General features: G+C 45.8%; 1 protein-coding gene across 18 annotated transcripts in view; it reads left to right on the top strand.

The window, feature by feature from the left end:
• CACNA1D (calcium voltage-gated channel subunit alpha1 D) overlaps positions 1 to 17116 on the top strand; it is a 303873-nt gene that overhangs the window by 133518 nt on the left and 153239 nt on the right. For all 18 annotated transcript variants that reach the window (XM_086697894.1, XM_086697896.1, XM_086697903.1 and 15 more), the window contains exon 4: positions 14213 to 14352. In XM_086697894.1, the coding sequence (XP_086554020.1) occupies positions 14213 to 14352 (140 nt within the window). The remainder of the gene's footprint in view (positions 1 to 14212; positions 14353 to 17116) is intronic.

The raw sequence follows: 17116 nt of genomic DNA, 5'->3' as shown, positions 1-17116 counted from the left end.
TGCCCACCTCATCTCTTTCTATGTGACAGAAATACTTTGTGAAATTCACAACCACCAGGGTGACAGCAGCTACTTTACTGAGTGCCAACCATGTGCCAGGCACTTCCCACTATCAGTGTTCACCCTGAATTACCTGACATTGCTGGTGTCCCCTCATTGCTGGGTGAGGATTCTGCTGCTTGAGAATCTCGGTGCTTTCCCTGGGGCTAAGAACCCGGATTTGAGCATGCTCTTCATTACCCACAGCCTTGTGCTTCCTTATAAGAGTCTTCTTTGGCGAGGTCACTTCGCCATGTGACTCATCTCATCCAGTGAATGAAGACACAAAAACACACTCTGCCCAGCTGCAGAGGGGCTTTGATCTGAGCTGGTCCCCTTTTCTGTACAGCAGCTGGATAAGAGGAGCCTCTTCTCTCTGTCATAAGTCATGACTTCTCTCTCATAAGTCAAATGTCCCTTGCCTTAACAGCTTTGTTCCAAAGCAGCCCCATGACTGCCTGAGGACACGGGTGACACCCAGCTTCTGTTGACCCTCCTTGACCTACAGACTCCACTCTAGGGCGGGGACCTATGGCCCGGGTCTTCAGATGCCCCATGCTTCCTGTCCTGCTTCTTTCTGACCTGTTCCCCTAGGCTTAGGGCCCAGGGGGCTGTCATCCTCCTCCTGTCCCACTCAGGTCTCTTTTATGAGCCATTCCCCAGGTGGGTCTTTATCCCTATTGGTGTCCACTGGTGGGTCCAGATTATTGGCCTCTAGAGCTGGTATTTTTCAGCTTTTTTTTTAACCTTGGCCAACAGCAATAGATACATTTTACATTGTAGCTCCCAAACACATATGTGTCTGTCATCTGAAACATCAAGTTTGATGAAAACATACTTACTCTTAGTAAATTCTGCTATTTTCTATGCATTCTGGTTTTTTCATTCTATTTTCATTTTTCAAAAATTGCTGTTGTAAATCCGAAAATTAATTTCCTATACATTTCATTTAAAAAGTCTTCTCTCTATTACAGTACAAATCCCACGAAGATAGGCAAATGTTATTTTACTTCCCATAATTGGTGCTCAATTTGTATTGTCAGTGGATTCTTCTCTCTGTGCAAATCCTCTGGTGAAATATTTTCCTGTGCTGAGAAACAATTCATTCAAAGGAGAAGGTGACTTGTGTCACTGGTCTGATTTCCTCCTTTCGCATTAACATTTGGAAATCTCAGAGATATACTAATAAAGCTGTCTTCACAGTGTACATCTGTGTAATGGTCTTACTCCTGCTGCTTTTTTTTTTTAAATGTTTATTTATTTTTTTGAGACAGAGAGAGACAGAGCATGAACAGGGGAGGGGCAGAGAGAGAGGGAGACACAGAATCCAAAACAGGCTCCAGGCTCTGAGCTGTCAGCACAGAGCCCAATGCAGGGCTCGAACTCACGGACCGTGAGATCATGACCTGAGCCGAAGTCAGACGCTTAACCAACCAAGCCACCCAGGCGCCCCACTCCTGCTTCTTTTCGTTTTCTTTTTAATTTTTCTTTCTCAGCTTACTCTTTTATCTTAAATATTTAGAATTTCAGCTGATTTTAAAGTAAAAGATCTTGGCATGCCTGGGTGACTCAGTCAGTTAAGCATCCAACTTCGGCTCAGGTCATGATCTCATGGTTTGTGGGTTCAAGCCCCGTGTTGGGCTCTGTGCTGACAGCTCAGAGCCTAGAGCCTGCTTCAGATCCTCTGTCTCCCTCTCTGTCTGCCACTCTCCTACTTGTGCTCTCTCTCTCTGTGTCTCTCTTTCTCTCTTAAAAATAAATAAACATTTAAAAATTTAAAAAAATAAAGTAGAAAGATCTTCAGCGAGAAAGACTGACGAATCAGGGATACCTCATAGTAGAGAGGAAGTTCCCCGTGATCTCACTCTGAGAGCCTCTTCACTCTTGGCTGTCTACACTGTAGACCAGCTTATTAAGAGATTTTTTTTCAGACATCAAGGGGATCCTATTCATGTTATTCCTGTGCTAATGTATTGTGGACATCCTCCCTTGCCTTGCCATATAGATTTGCTGCCTTTCAAAAAAAAATAGCCACATAGCATTCCTTTCTTACCTGCTTCAAATTGTCATATTCTTGCTGCTTAGAGTTCTTTTTTTGGAGTTTGGCAGGTATTAAACAAAAATTTACTTTTAAAAGAACAGCGGAGTTGTGAGCTAGGTCTGGAGAACTAGCTCTCACCACCTGACCAAATAGACTCCTCTAGTATCTGCTTCTGGAGCCACCCATCTTCCTGGGGATGGACTTGCTTGTAGAAAGCCCAACTGGGTCATGAGCTTGGTGGGGTGGTGCAGAGCCTTTCCTCCAGCCTCTGGGAGGTGTGAGGTGATGAGGGAGACATTTAACTGGTGGGACCAGATCAATGCCAGTGACACTTCCAGCGTGGAGTGGGTCTGCAGAAAATCCGTTCTGCTTAGTCATTGACTGTGTATTGATTTCCACTTCAAGGCCACGGTTGGGTGGTGCCTGGTTTTTAAGCCACCCATGTCTTTTAAATTAACTTAATTTTACTCTCTAATTCTAAAATAATGGTGAATTATAGGCATGGGGTTATTAATCTTCTGGGTGAATGGGTTACATACTTTATCTCAATTATAGACTCCATGCTTTATGTATTTTTAAACTTTGATTCATAAATTTATTCTGAAAGAAATGATCTATGTTCTCTGCACATTCACTGGGAAACAGCTGACCATGAATTAGGGTTGTTCATCGCCAAATGTGGTTTTTATGGCAGAAGGTAACAGCTGAAGAGCTGAGTGCTGCCTGTTCCCCACTGCCCCACAGACATCTGCTGTTTTGCCTTCACAGTGAAGGGAGGGGGGTAACATGGGTGTAGGAAGGTGTAGGAGCAGGTGTAGATGAGGCAGCTTTCTCCCTCAAGGTGGAGCCCGTGCTAACCAGAGCAGGCCCACCTGGAAGAGATGTCTACACTGTGCATGTGTGGACCTGCAGGGTTCGCTGGGAGTTAGACCACTGTCCCAGGGCTAACTTAGTAAGTAGTTAGCACTTGCTCTATGCCAAGCCCTGTGCCTTTCCTGGATGGCGGCCAGGGCTGTGCAGGGGCACGTTACATAGACACAACAATGAAAGGAGCCAACGTCCATGAAGTGTGCTACATGCAGACCCTGGTTCTTGTGTTTTACACGTGTTGCCTCATGTACACTCAATGAGCATCCTGGGCAGTGTCTGCCCTCACTCCATTTTATGATGAAGAAGCTGTGTTGAGGAGGAAGGTAAAGTCACTTTATAATGTGTAAGTGGCAGAGCCAGAACTTGCACCAGGGCTCTTTGCCTCCCCTGTAGGAGATGAAAGTACTTCTGGGTGACTGTACACTTCTTATATGGGAGCAGCCTCACCCCAGGTACCAACACCAACCAATTAGCAGCCGGGATCTCCAAGGCACATTCTTATGGTGTCTTGGTTGCCTGGGTGCCCCTAAGATGAGAACATCCTCTTGTGACTTAGGCAGAGCAGCACAGAAGAGCAGGGAAGATTGGGCAGGTGCAGGATGGCGTGAGGGTGGGCGTGGTCAGAACTCCTCACACCAGAGGGCACGATTGCTGCTGCTGTGGCCCATGGCCAGAAGTAACTCGGTGTCTGTGACCCTTGCGTGTGGATGGGAATGGTGATCCCTTCTCTGCCTGTCTTACCCCATAGCTTGTAGGGTCAGCTGAGGTAAGACACTGGAAGGTGTTTCCTCAGTTCCAGGCGTGGCATCACATGTGCATGTTGACAGGGACGCGAGCGAGCATCAGGGGAACAAGACAAGATTCTGTCTGTAACTCAGATGTCAGGGAATTTAACCACATGCAGAATTGAAAAGCTTGTCCTTAGCCGTGTTAATGGAGAAAAGAAATGACTGTCTTCTTGTCAAATGAAAATGTTTGGTTTTAAGCTTACTCAGTTCCTGCCATTTTGAAATGTTTGCTCATTTCTTTGTTCATAGCCAAGGAGATGGACGTGTTGGAGCACTGGCTCATGCCATGCAAACTAACCAATGCTAAGAATGTGGCTTTTCTAGAATGATGGGAGTTTGGCAGCTATGACATGACCCAGGCCTCTTACATCCCAGGGAGGCAGCGGGTTGCTTTGATGAGCCCTACACAGGGCACATATTCTTCCTGCTATCCTCCTTGACCCAAGCTGTCAGAATGGATATAAAGGCCAACACAGGTTGGAAAGAAAGCGAAACTATATCTCCAAGTAGGAGAGGGTGAAAGGGATTCTAGCCTGGGTGGTAGAGTTGCTGTCACTGCACCCTGATGGTGAGACAGGGTGTTGGCCCAGGGACTCAGCAATGCAGCCTTGGGATTATGATGACTCTTCTCTTTCTTCTTTGTGGTGGATGCCATCACAGTGTCTATTGAGGCTCAGTCTTCTTCTTGGGATGGTGGGAGAACCTGCAGAGGTAAATACAGTGGTTCTTGCCCATAGGTACTGACAATCTACAAATAGTACAAGATAACACATCAATGAGTTCTCCTTCCCAACTAGACCGGGACCTGGAAACAGGGCAGTGCCCTGCCCTTCTCTGTTCTATTTCGTGGCCTCAAGAGTATATGAAGCTTCTTAGCCTTCCCTGACATGGTGAGCAGGATTGAGGTAAACAGAAGTGCTTTGGGTCACAGAGAAGAGCAGTCACAAAGACCAGAGGTTCTAGTGAGTATGACGTATGTGCAGGATGTTATGGGAATCGATGGACTGGAGCAGAGGAGGAGGAAGGGGATGGGGTAGAGTGGGGGCCCTGTACCCTGTGGGGTAACAGATACCAGATGGTTGTTGGTAGGTAGACCACAGACAGATTGTAGAGATCCTTGAGGATGCCATATGGAGGAATTTAGGTGTGACACACTCCTATACTTAAAAAAAATTTTTAATGTTTATTTTTGAGAGAGAGAATGATGGAGCACAAGCAGGGGAGGGGCAGAGAGAAAGGGAGACAGAGGATCTGAAGCAGACTCCAGACTCTGAGCTATCAGCAGAGAGCCAGATGTAGGGCTTGAACTCATGAACTGTGAGATCATGACCTGATCCAAAGTTAGGCACTTAACTGATGGAGCCAGTCAGGCACTCCTGGATGTGACATAGTCCTATACTTTTAAAGAAGCTTTCCCAAATGCTCTAGACACAATTAGTGGCTCCATGCCCTCTGTTTCTACACAGGAGATCCCAGTACTCTACTTTGGCTTTGACTGTCATGTGCTATGTCTTGAAATTAAAAAAAAAATTTTTTTTAATGTTTATTTTTGAGAGAGAGAGAGAGAGAGAGAGAGAGAGCAAGGGAGGGAGGGACAGAGAGAGAGGGAGACACAGAATCTGAAGCAGGCTCCAGGCTCTGAGCTGTCAGCACAGAGCCCAATGCGGGGCTTGAACTCACGAACCATGAGATCATGACCTGAGCTGAAGTCGGATGTTTAACCGGCTGAGCCACCCAGGTGCCCCTGTCTTGAAATTTTTATACATGCCTCTGATGTCCTTCTTTAGGACACAAACATCTTAGCCATCTTTGACTCTGCAGTGCTCAAGAATGTGCCTGGTATAGAGTAGATACCCTATGAATGTTGAATTGAATTGAAATAGGGTGCTAGAACTGCCAAGCATGGTAGGGTGGAGGTGAGCAGAACCTTGGTGTTGGAACTGGGTGAGGAAGCGCATGCCTGCCAACTACAGAATGCACCCACTACCAAGGGGACTCACAGTTCAGGTCCCAGCATGGGCGGGATGGGAAGCAAGGCAAGTCTGAGGCATCAAGTTTATAGGAAGGAATGTGTGGAGTGCAGGAAACCAGTTGGAATTGAAGACAGCAACAGAGAATGGATGGGTTTGTTTGTTTGTTTGTTTATTTATTTATTTATTTATTTATTTATTTATTTATTTCAACGTTTATTTATTTTTGGGACAGAGAGAGACAGAGCATGAACGGGCGAGGGGCAGAGAGAGAGGGAGACACAGAATCGGAAACAGGCTCCAGGCTCTGAGCCATCAGCCCAGAGCCCGACGTGGGACTCGAACTCATGGACCGTGAGATCGTGACCTGGTTGAAGTTGGACGCTTAACCGACTGCGCCACCCAGGCGCCCAGAATGGATGGGTTTAAAGGAGTAAATTTGGAAGACCCAACCTAGATGAAGTTCCAGAGGCAACGGCTTGCAGGGCTTATGGGTCCTATATATAGAAAATCATCCCTAAGCCTGTGGGTCAAAGGGACTCCTCAAAGGAGTTAAATCTCTTGAGAAATGAGTGCCTGAAGTTTCTCTTAGATGCTTTAACTTTTAGGGAAGCAAAGTGATCCTGTAGGATCACTATGTAGTTAGCTAGGGTATTTTTGTTTGTAATTAACCAAAAACCGAACCCAAACTTGCTCAGTGAATTGGCTTTTATAACTGTGAAAAGCCCAAGGCCGCAGAGGAGAATTTTGGCTTCAGGTTCAACTTGATTCAGGGGCTCTCACAAAGGCATCAGAGCCAGATGCTTGGCCTCTGAGATTCTCTTTCTGTTTGACTCTCTCCCCATTTTTTTGGCTTGGCTTTTCTTGTTGCTTGTGGTTCATTCTGTGTCCTGGTAACTCCAGGCCTCCTGCCTCTCAGAGCCAAGTCTGTGCCAATGACAGAACGTTTTGCCTGGCTGCTGAAGTGAAAATCCCAGGTGTTGCTCTCATTGGACCTGGTTGGTGTGTGCGGTCACATGCCTGTCCCTGAATCAGTAGCCTGGGCCACATGCCAACTCCTGTAGCTCCTGGACTGAGAGTAGAAAAGGAGCACTTCTCAGAGGAAGGACAGGGTGCTGTTATTACCCCAGCAGTTTCCTGGGTGGTAGGAGCCATGTGTAGCTAGGTGTGGCCTCAAAGCAGCAACTGGCACTGCTCTGCCAGTGAGTGAGGAAGCCGCTTCCAGAGAGAATGCCCGGTCAGCCTCCTCCACCCCAGGTGTGATGCTGCTCTCCTCCCACAAACAAGATTTTTTGACGCTGGTCTCTATGGCGGGGTCAGCTGGGCCATCCAGCTGGCTTCCTCCATTTGTTCTCACCAGGCAAGGGTCCTCCCTGTCTGGCTGCTCATGGGTTCACTGGATCTTCAGAGAGTTTCTAGAGCCTTCTGTGAGGATGGCACCTCCCAGCCACTGAGAGAGCTGCCTCGTGTCTGTCTTCATTTCGGAGGGCCTTTGATTGTGGGGTGCGGGGCAATTTGCGGAACTTTTTCCCACCTTCCACTTAATCTGATTGTCACCATAGCCTGGGTGGGTGGAGTGAGGACAGTTGCTCCTGTCTACAGATGAGGAAGCAGAGAAGCCCAGGGGTAGATGACTCAACCAGGGTGACTCAGCTGTAGAGACTGGCATTGGACTCAGGGGACACAAACGTCATCTAAAATTTGTACTTTTAAACCAAAGGTGAAGAAAAATGAAGGCAACCAGTCTATTGCAGCCAGTTTCTTCTTGTAAACAGGGCATTAAACTACCTCCGTTGGAGGCCAGAGGTACATACTTCATTAATACCTGCAGAGGAGAACATTACCTCCTAAGTGGCCCCGAGCCGAGGCCTGCCTGCTGACCGCTGTCCCGCGGCTCACCCACTGCCCTTTTACTAGAGGTGGAATTGCTTACGGAAACTGTAACCACCTTCCCACAGGTTCCCCACTGTCCCATCCTGCCATGTTCATGGCAGCTTGTGGGAGCGTCCCTTGGCAAGCCTGGCCTGGATGTACTGCAGTGACCTCAGTGACCCAGCCCCTGGACAGCACAGCTGCTGCCTTTGGTTGGCCAATTTCCCCGGGGATATCTGGGCCTTGCAGAACCTCGCTGTGAAGCCAAGGTCCAGATTTTGCTCCTTAGGTGGTAGAGAACTGTAGTTTTAGAGCTGGAAGAGACCGTCTGGTTCAGTCTGCTGGTTCTCCAGGTGAGAGAGAGCCCTGTAGCCTGGCCCACGAGGCCTGGTGTCCCCACCCTCGCCTGTCCCTCACCCCTGTGCTCTCGTCACCCTTGAATGATTAGCCTTTGCATGTGCTCCTTACTCTGACTGGAAGAGCCCGGCCTGGCCTATTAGAGCAGGAAAAACTGCGGTTATGGAGAAGAGCTTTTCCCTAACTTTTAGTTACTGACGTTTCTCCTGGAATAGGGCAAAGCCAAGGGGGCCCTGAGATTATTGCTATGGACTGGATGTTGCTGCCCCCTTCCCTCTGCCCCTCCTCCAAATTCATATGTTGAAATTCTAACTCCCAATGTGATGGTATTAGGAGGTGGGGCCTTTGGGGGGGGGGGTGGTTAGGTCGTGAGGGCGGAGCCCCCATGAATGGGATTAGTGCCCTTATAAGAAGAGGTAGAGGGGCACCTGAGTGGTTCAGTTGGTTAAGCATCCACCTTCGGCTCAGGTCATGATTTCACCATTCATGAGTTCTAGCCCTGCACTGGGCTCTGTGCTGATAGCTCAGAGCCTGGAGCCTGCTTCAGATTCTGTGTCGCCCTCTCTCTCTGCCCTCCCCTGTTCACACTCTGTCTCTCTCCTAAAAATAAATAAACATTTTAAAAAAATAAAGAAGGGGTAGAGAGAGATCTTTTTCCACATACACACACAGAGGAAAGGCCAGATGAGGACATAACAGAAAGTCAGCCTTCTGCAAGGTAGGGAGAGAGCTCTCATCAGGCACCAGATTAGCTGGCGCCTTGGTCCCTGACTTCCAGTCTCCAGAACTATGAGGGATCTCTGCTGCTTTTTTAATGTTTATTTTTGAGAGAGACCAAGACAGCGCGTGAGTCAGGAAAGAACAGAGAGAGAGGGAGATACAGAATCCAAAGCAGGCTCCAGGCTCCGAGTTGTTGATAAACCCAGAGCCCAACGAGGATCTTGAGCTGTGAGATCATGACCTGAGCTGAAGTTGGTCACTTATCTGACTGAGGGACACCCCATGAGGGACCTCTGCTGTTTAAAGCCCCCTGGTATATGATATGTTGTTATGGTAGCCTGAGCAGACTAAAACAATTATGGAACTTCTTAGGGATGGTGACTAATGTTGGGTCAAAACCTCTCGTTTTGCTCATTTATTCATTTATAAATATTGAGTATTTTTATGGCAAGCCTTGGGAATACAATGATGCATGAAATAGAAATAGTCTCTGATCTTATAGAAATTCATTTATTGGAGGGACAAACATTAAAGAGATAACATTAAAATTTTGGTTGTGAATAGGGCCATGAAGATGTATAATGGGCCATGACAACATCTAACAGTGGGCCCTCAGTTTGGGGAGGTCAGCAAAGGTTTCTCTCAGACAGTGTTATTTCAGCCGAGGCTTGGAGTACAAGTAGAGCTTAGCCTGATGAAAAAGTGAGATGGGGGAACCATTCTAGAAAGAGGGAACAGGGCGTGGGCCTGAAGTGGTGGCTGAGCCAGGGCTGGCAGAAAACAGATGCTGTGGCTGCGAGCCCTGTGTTCTTTCTGCTGCCCCAGGCTGGGCTTGTTCTAGTCCTGTATTGGTTGTGTACTCACTCTGGAGAGGGGAGTTTCCATACGTGAGGGTGCGCATCCCAGAAGGGGAAGCAGGGTGGCCCCTCGCATGGAGGGCTGGGTTCTCATGGAAGAGAAGAAAGCTGGAAGAGGAAGCTAGGGAAGGAAGGTTGAGGAATTTACCTGGGGGTGCAGGTCAGGATTGAAAGGGAGGGCTAGATGAGACATCAGGATCAGTTGTTGATTCAGCAGTGTGACCATTTCTTCCAAGCTTGTTCTAGAAAGGGTTAATGGCAACTTAGAGACATAGCTTCATTATTTCCCTTTTTGGTACATATGCTAGGATCACAAAACCTCATGTTTTCCTAGCCCCCTTTAAGTCTGGTTTTCTTGCTCTATTCCTTCTCTTCTTTTTCTTCTCTACTTCCTGTTGAGTACCTTATGTATGATACTCTAGTACGGTGCTGGGTGCTGAGATTACAAAGTCAGTAAGAGATGACCCCTGCCAATAGAGAGCCTGGGACCCACAGAGTGAGAGGAGTGGTGTGCAAAGGAGCAGCAGCTACTATCAGGGTGTCAGCCAAGAGAGCCTTGCCAAAGATTTGGGACCATGTGGATGGATGACCCAAGCAAAGAGTTGACCCTTACCTGCCTCATCAAGCCCTTGTTATCTTCAGATAGCAGGTTGGGAACTCTGTGAAGATACACATCAGGCTTTCTGAGGAGGACCCAGGTGCCCAGGGATGGGTGGGTGAGTGGATGGATGGATGGGTGGGTGGATGTTCATACTACAGTACTAGTGAAAGGGTCCCTGAGAACAGGAAAGGAGAGACCCAGGTGTAATTAAGGATCCTGGCATCTCCCACCCATTGCTAGTTGACAGTTTCAGTTTCTCAAAGTCCTGTGTATGGTTTACTTGTGTAGAGACCCTTCTGCAGGGTGAAGCTTCAGTGTTCAAAGAAGATCTATCAGATTTCTGAATTATATTTGGAACCTTTACTTCTGGTGGCTTGTGGTCTCATGGGTGACTTTCATCCATACATAGGGTGGTGTCTGGTTAAGAGGAATTGGTGGTGCTTAGTTTTTTTTTAATTTTTTAAATGTTTGTTTATTTTTGAGAGAGACAGAGTGCGAATAGGGGAAGGGCAGAGAGAGAGGGAGACACAGAATCCGAAGCAGGCTCCAGGCTCTGAGCTGTCAGCACAGAGCTGGACGTGGGGCTCAAACTCACAAACTGTGAGATCATGACCTGACCCGAAGTTGGACACTTAACCTACTGAGCCACCCAGGCACCCCTAAATTTTTTTAATTAAAATTTTTTTTTTTAATTTTAGAGAGAAAGAGGCACAAATAGGAGATAGGGTCAGAGAGAAAGTGAGAGAGAGAGAATCTTAAGCAGGCTCCATGCTCAGTGCAGAGCCTGACGTGGGGCTTGATCCCAAGACCCTGGGATCATGACCTGAGCTGAAATGAAAAGTCCAACACTCAACTGACTGAGCCACCCAGGCACCCCACTGGTGGTTTTTTAAAAGGAGATTGGGCTACTTTTGCCCACCCAGGATCCCATGCCAGCGAGAAGAATCCTGCTGGTAGCTGGGTGGCATGTGGCCCTGCCTGGCAAATGAGGGGAGACTGGGATGCAGAAATCATTTTATCTTTCTGTTTAGCCTGAGGCTGTTAGCTTTTATGAAGCAGCCCTGCCCCCAGGATACCTCCTTTCATGTCTAGTTCTGGAGGGTTCCTGCTTGCCTCTTCCTCAGTCTTCCCTCTGTGCTTCCCTCTGTCTGGGCCACAGACTCCATACCTTCTCTATGCAACATCTGATTGGGTCCCTTCCACTGAGTGTATATTCCCACCTTGCCCAGTTAGGAACCTGACCTTCCTGGTGGACTTCCTTTTCAAATTACCAGCTCAACCTTCTTTTCTCAAATGAACAATTCTTTTGTGATGTAAATAATTACCTCTCCTTCCCATGATTGCTGCTTTGCAAAAGTTTTTTTTTATATTGCATTTGCTTACTGTGGAGGTGTATTTGTTTTATAGGAGTCCTTTTAAATGGCTGGGGATGAGAACGACACTGGCTTCTAACAAACTGGTCTAGTATGCTCTCCAGGCTGTGATGGTTCAGTTGGCATCATGGTAGAGTCTCTGTAATAAAGAATCACATTAAAGCAAAGTTGTATGTCCTACAATCAATTCCATCAAGTAATGCACTAAGGATTTTTGGAAAGAGAAACCTAATTCTTTAAAAGGAGAGAGAGGAGGACAAGAGAAGAGGATATAAAAGAACCCTAAGCAATTCAGTTATACTAATGACCCTTGTATTATTATAGCAATATTACTTACAAATAAAAGCCAAAGAGGAAAAACAAGCTGTGTTTGCTCGATGTACTCTCTGTTCCCTGCCTTGTTTTTCTGCTCTAAAGTATAGCACTGTGTTGACGTAGGGATGTAACTGCTATGAATATTGATGGCAGCAAAAGCCTTTTTTCTCTGTCTGGCCTAGTAAATAAAGCAGAAGGGATAAAAAGGGAAGAGGAATTGTAAAACCAGCATGCTGTTTTTAGCTTATCTTGTTCGCGTAGAATTCTAAGTCTTGAAAACATATTGACAATCTACATTTGGTGGTCAGGGTCTAATTTGAGTACAGTGAATTGGTATTTTCAGGGATTTTTGCTTCTGGTTCAAGTAACAGAATTGCTTTCTCCTTTTAGCTCTCATAGCTGTCACTGCCCCCATTGAAGCCTTCCGGGATCTCTCCTCCCTAGCCAGGTGCAAAGTTGGTCCTGGTGTGAGGCTCACAGGGAATATGGAGAGTAAAGAAGGGAGTTGCTGGAGGTTTGGAGGCTCACGTGTGTCTGGAGGGCACGACTGTGTGGAAGGAGAAGGGTCCTGGTCAAGGAGGGTTCTGGCGGTCTGGTGAAGGGTATTGGGTACGTGGGATGAGCTAGGCTGAGGATGGGACCAGTTGAGAGTTCTGGGGGCAGCATGGGTATGGAGGTTGGGGTGAGTGAGGTTCTATACATTGAAAACACACTGACTCTGACTAACTCACATCACAAAAGAGTTTATTAGACCTCTCTGATGGTGTTCAAGGATAAAAGGGAGCTCTGAAGGACAGGTTAAGGACAACAGAGACCCGGGAGGGAAGAACTGATGAACTGGCTTTTTGCAAGACCAGTGGGAAGTCAGGAATGAGGGTGAAGGCTGGAGTCCAGCAGTGGTTGGACGGTGGCTCTGGTGGTAAAGAGGGAGGATGTGGGGCGAAACGTGGGGAAGGTCAGGCCAGGTGACAGAAGGGTAGCACTTTGGTAGCAGGGCGGCTTAGCCCACCTAGTAGTGGTCACATACAGCAAAGCAAAGTCCTGGTGAAGGAGGAATGAACTAGTTAGTCCCTTGGCCTTGTCAGAGTGCTCAAGATGTACAACTGCTCTTTCAGTTACCTGTCTTGGGACATTCTCAGTGTTTATGTTTGAAACCTTCCCTTCCCCACCAGACTAAACCTTTAGGGGACCGTGGTGGAGCCATTTTTCTAATCCTGGCTCCTGGTATGGGGTCTGTTATGTAGAATAGGTGCTCACTGAGTGTTTCCTGAGCCAAATTTATTTGACCTCTTGCACTGGGCATCTTAATAAGTGAATTCCATGACTTCCATTTTCCTAAGGTATTGCTTACTTTCCTCAGGTCCCACAGGGTAGAATTAATATTTGTGGAGGACTTTATGGCCCACGTGGAAGAGTTTTAATTGCTGATGGTTTTTCATTGAGTTATTAAGTAGCCTCTTGCCAGGGAATGCCTCTTATAAAATTAATTGCACACATCCCAGTGGGTTGGTATTTCTATTAAAGCTGAAGCTGCATAAAGAAAACCTTTATAAAAGAGGAAAGGAGTCAACATTTTTAGACCTGCTGATGGATGTGTTCTCTGGACTCACAGAGTTGCATGAATTGGAATGGGAAGGATTCTAAGAGTCACCTAGCCTGAGGGCTGAATCTCAGAGATCTGGGCAGCCAGATGGGAATGGCTGCCGGGGCTGGTAGGAGGGAAGGACACAGAGGCTGAACCCAGGCTCCCTGGGATGGTGTATGGCGACCACTTGGCAGTGTCAGCTGGGAGAGGCCACATGCCAGTATGCAGGCAGGGGATTTGCCATCCTGAATATGCTCCCCTTCTGTGCTGGTGAGGAAGCTTAGGTCCAGAGGAGAGGAGGCACTTGCCAAGGTCACCTTGCTGCTCTGAGACAAAGAGGACCCTGGATTAGAAATCAGGTGTAAACCCAAGAGGAAGAGAGAGGGTCAAAGCAGATGCACCTTCCTTTCGTCCAAAGGACATTCTGTTCAAAGCCACTGTTGAGATCTTTGTTGTACCCTTGTGCTTTTCTGGGCCTAATTTGGCAATCTCAGGAGGAAAACATGCTGCATTTTGCAAATGTGTGCAAATAACAAACATGCCCGTTATGTCCTAGGCAGACTCATTGCACACGCATCAGGGCAGGTGGCAAAATGCAGTCATGCAGCCTGGAATGAAAAGTGTTTTACACTTAGCTGCTTATGAGAAATTCAGTGTTAGAATTAAAACGCTTTCCTGGCACAGGTGCTGTGTTAATGGTGCCATTTCTCATAATAAAACTTTGCTTGGAGAAAATGCTTATATCTCAGAGATATTGAATCTAATTCCTGTCTCTTTTTTTCTTCTCTCCACGCCCCCCCCCACCTTTTTGTTTCTCTTTACAGGAAAAAGTAGAATATGCCTTCCTGATTATTTTTACAGTCGAGACATTTTTGAAGATTATAGCATATGGATTATTGCTACATCCTAATGCTTATGTTAGGAATGGATGGAATTTACTGGATTTTGTTATAGTAATAGTAGGGTAAGTCCCTTTTATTTTGGGGAAATGTTTGGAAGATGGGAGGCATGGAGCAATGAAAAACACAGTCTTTTGAGGGAACATGGTTGCTCCTCTCTGCCAGCAATTGTGGCCGGAACCTGCCGGGAGTGTTTTGGAGTGATGCTGGTGATGGGTGATGCTGCTATCTGCCTCTGGGAAGAGACCAGTTTGAATCCCCTCATTGTTTTTACTTCCCTTCCAGTAATGTATTAAAGAAGGAAGTTGAAGCTCTTGATTTAAGAGGGTTTCATTTTACAAGGCCTTGGGTCTTCACAAACAGGCCAGCCGTGCTAGTGGTTAGACTCAAATGAGTAGAACTCTTATACTTAGCACTCTGTTAGTTTAAAAAAAAACACAAAACACTAAAACAGTAATAAATCCTTCATAGAAGTGAGATACTCTGCTATTTAACATCCCTTGAGCAAAGCTATTAATTTTTTTTTTTTTGCTGACTTGTGGGAAAAACTTTGGCATGCTACCATCCATTTGAAATAACAAAACAAGTGTCTGAATAATATCAGGTATCTGGCATGAAATGAAATAAGCTGGAAAATGCAGAGAAAGTAGGCATTATTCTGAAATCCTGTCACAGGAAGAGACACACCAACAGTTTTAGTTAAAGGAGGGTATTAAAAAACAGTGGCCTGTGTTGTGTTATTCTGATCCTTCCACACCTGGAAATTTTGCCAGCAAGAGGAAAAACTGAATCTGTGTCAGAGGAGTGCTAGGCCTTTGGACCAAATACCCAGATAGGAAAAGAAGATCTATCCCTTCATAGAGTCTTCATTATCTAGCAGTAAAGTGGGTTGCTCCTAAAATTATATTTGGTCCTACAGAGAGATCGTTAAATGACCTCTCTGTTTTCATCTCCATAACTTTGTTCAACTGCCTTTTGAAATTGAGCAAAGTAATTTTTCTTATGGGTTGTTTTTTTAAATCATGAATACTTTGGCTTTTCATGGGAGACAGCTGGATGTTAGGAGAGTGGGATAAATTTTAAGCCTGCTCTTTCAAACCTAGGAAGTTCAAATGGGATCCAAAATGGTGGCCCAGTGGGATAATTAGACTTAAGGGGAAAAAAAAGTCAGCTTTTGCAAAAACCACCACAGTACATGGTGCCTACAGTATTACCACAAAGGTAGTGCAGCTAAAGTGAACAAGTAGTAGGTATGTCCGTACCTTCCTGTATTTGGTGAACTCTAATAAGGAATGGCAAGCAGGAGCCTTGCAAGTCTCTTGGTTCTGGAACAATCTCACTGTGCCTCTTCTGACCCAGGACTTTCTGTTCAGCTACAGGATGGAGATGCTTAGCTCCGTTTCTTTTATCCTTACCCTACAGTTTCCTCAGCTTTCTACCTGGAGATATTTTTCAGACTATAGAAGAGCACAAAGACATGGAACTGAACAGAGGATGGTGGTCTCATTGCATTGAGGAGACAGAGACAAGAATCCAGTAAGGCCAGTGGGGCTGAAATTTGACAGGTGTAGCATGGGAGGAGAAGGGAAAGGGCTTTTCAGGGAAAGAGCTCCATAAATATGCTTTGGAGTCCTCTTGAGCTTTGCCTGAAGTGTAATCTACACTTACAGGGAGTGAGAATCCATGAGGCCAGTCAAATAATGCTATTAGGGAGAAAAAGAAAAGCTGGAGACTATAAGCTGAATAATAACTAGAGCTCACACAGGTCTGGGAGATGTTCAAGTTATGACCAGCAAGAATGGAAGGACCTCAATAGACACCCTGGACTGTCATTAGAGAGCCCAGAATGGCCATTAGTAGCAGGGGTTGGGAAAATATGGCCAACAGGACAAATTCAGCCTGCCACAAATTTTTGTAAATAAAGTTTTATTGTAACATAGTCACACGTGTTTGTTTACACAGTTGAATTGAGTAGTTTAGGTCCACAAAGCCTGAACTATTTACTCTCTGGCCCCTTACAGAACAGTTTTGCCAACCCCTGCTATAGAGTAATGGTCACCTGAATTCCTTTCTAATAATGGTTGAGAAGAAGCCTGAAAAGGGGCCAACTGAGGTGCAAAACAAACTGCCTGTGAAAACAAAACTCAAAACTCTTTAAAAGAAGATGACAAAATATAGATACTTAGCTATTGTCCAGCATTCAGTCAAATATTATAGCCGTATTAAGACATATGACCCATAAGGAGGAACTTCCATCTGTAGAAACAGACCTAGAAATGACAAAGATAGTGGAATTAATAGAGAATTGCTTTACAAGACTTTAAAAATAGCTATTATGAATATGTATATGGACCTAAAGGAATACATGGCCACAATGCAAAATGATGGGACAATATTAGAAAGAACCACATGGGACTTTGAGAGCTGAAAATTTCCCCTGGATTGGCTTAATAGCAAATTAGATACAATAGAAGAAAAACATCAAGGAGCTTGAAGACCTAGCAATAACACAAAGAATGTTGACAGAGAAAAACTGAACATGCCGTGGATGACCTGTGGGGCAATATCATGTGGTCTAACATATGTATATTTGGGGTCTCAAAGGAGAGGAGATAGAGGAGAGACAGAAAAAATTTTTAAATGACTCCAAATTTTCTAAATGTGATGAAAAACATAAACTCACAAATTCAAGAAGCTCAACAAAGCTCGAGCAAAGTAAACATGAAGAAAGCTACATCAAAGTATGTCATAATCATAATGAAATTGCTCAAAACCAAGGATAAAGAGAAAATCTGAAAAAGTAATCAGAGAAAACGACATCCCTAGACT

Source organism: Puma concolor, chromosome A2 (genome assembly GCF_028749965.1).
Source record: "Puma concolor isolate L17-30 chromosome A2, mPumCon1.1.hap2, whole genome shotgun sequence".
Lineage (NCBI taxonomy): Eukaryota > Metazoa > Chordata > Mammalia > Carnivora > Felidae > Puma > Puma concolor.
Note: the sequence above shows the minus strand (reverse complement) of the source record. Positions and strands in the feature narration are given on the sequence as shown.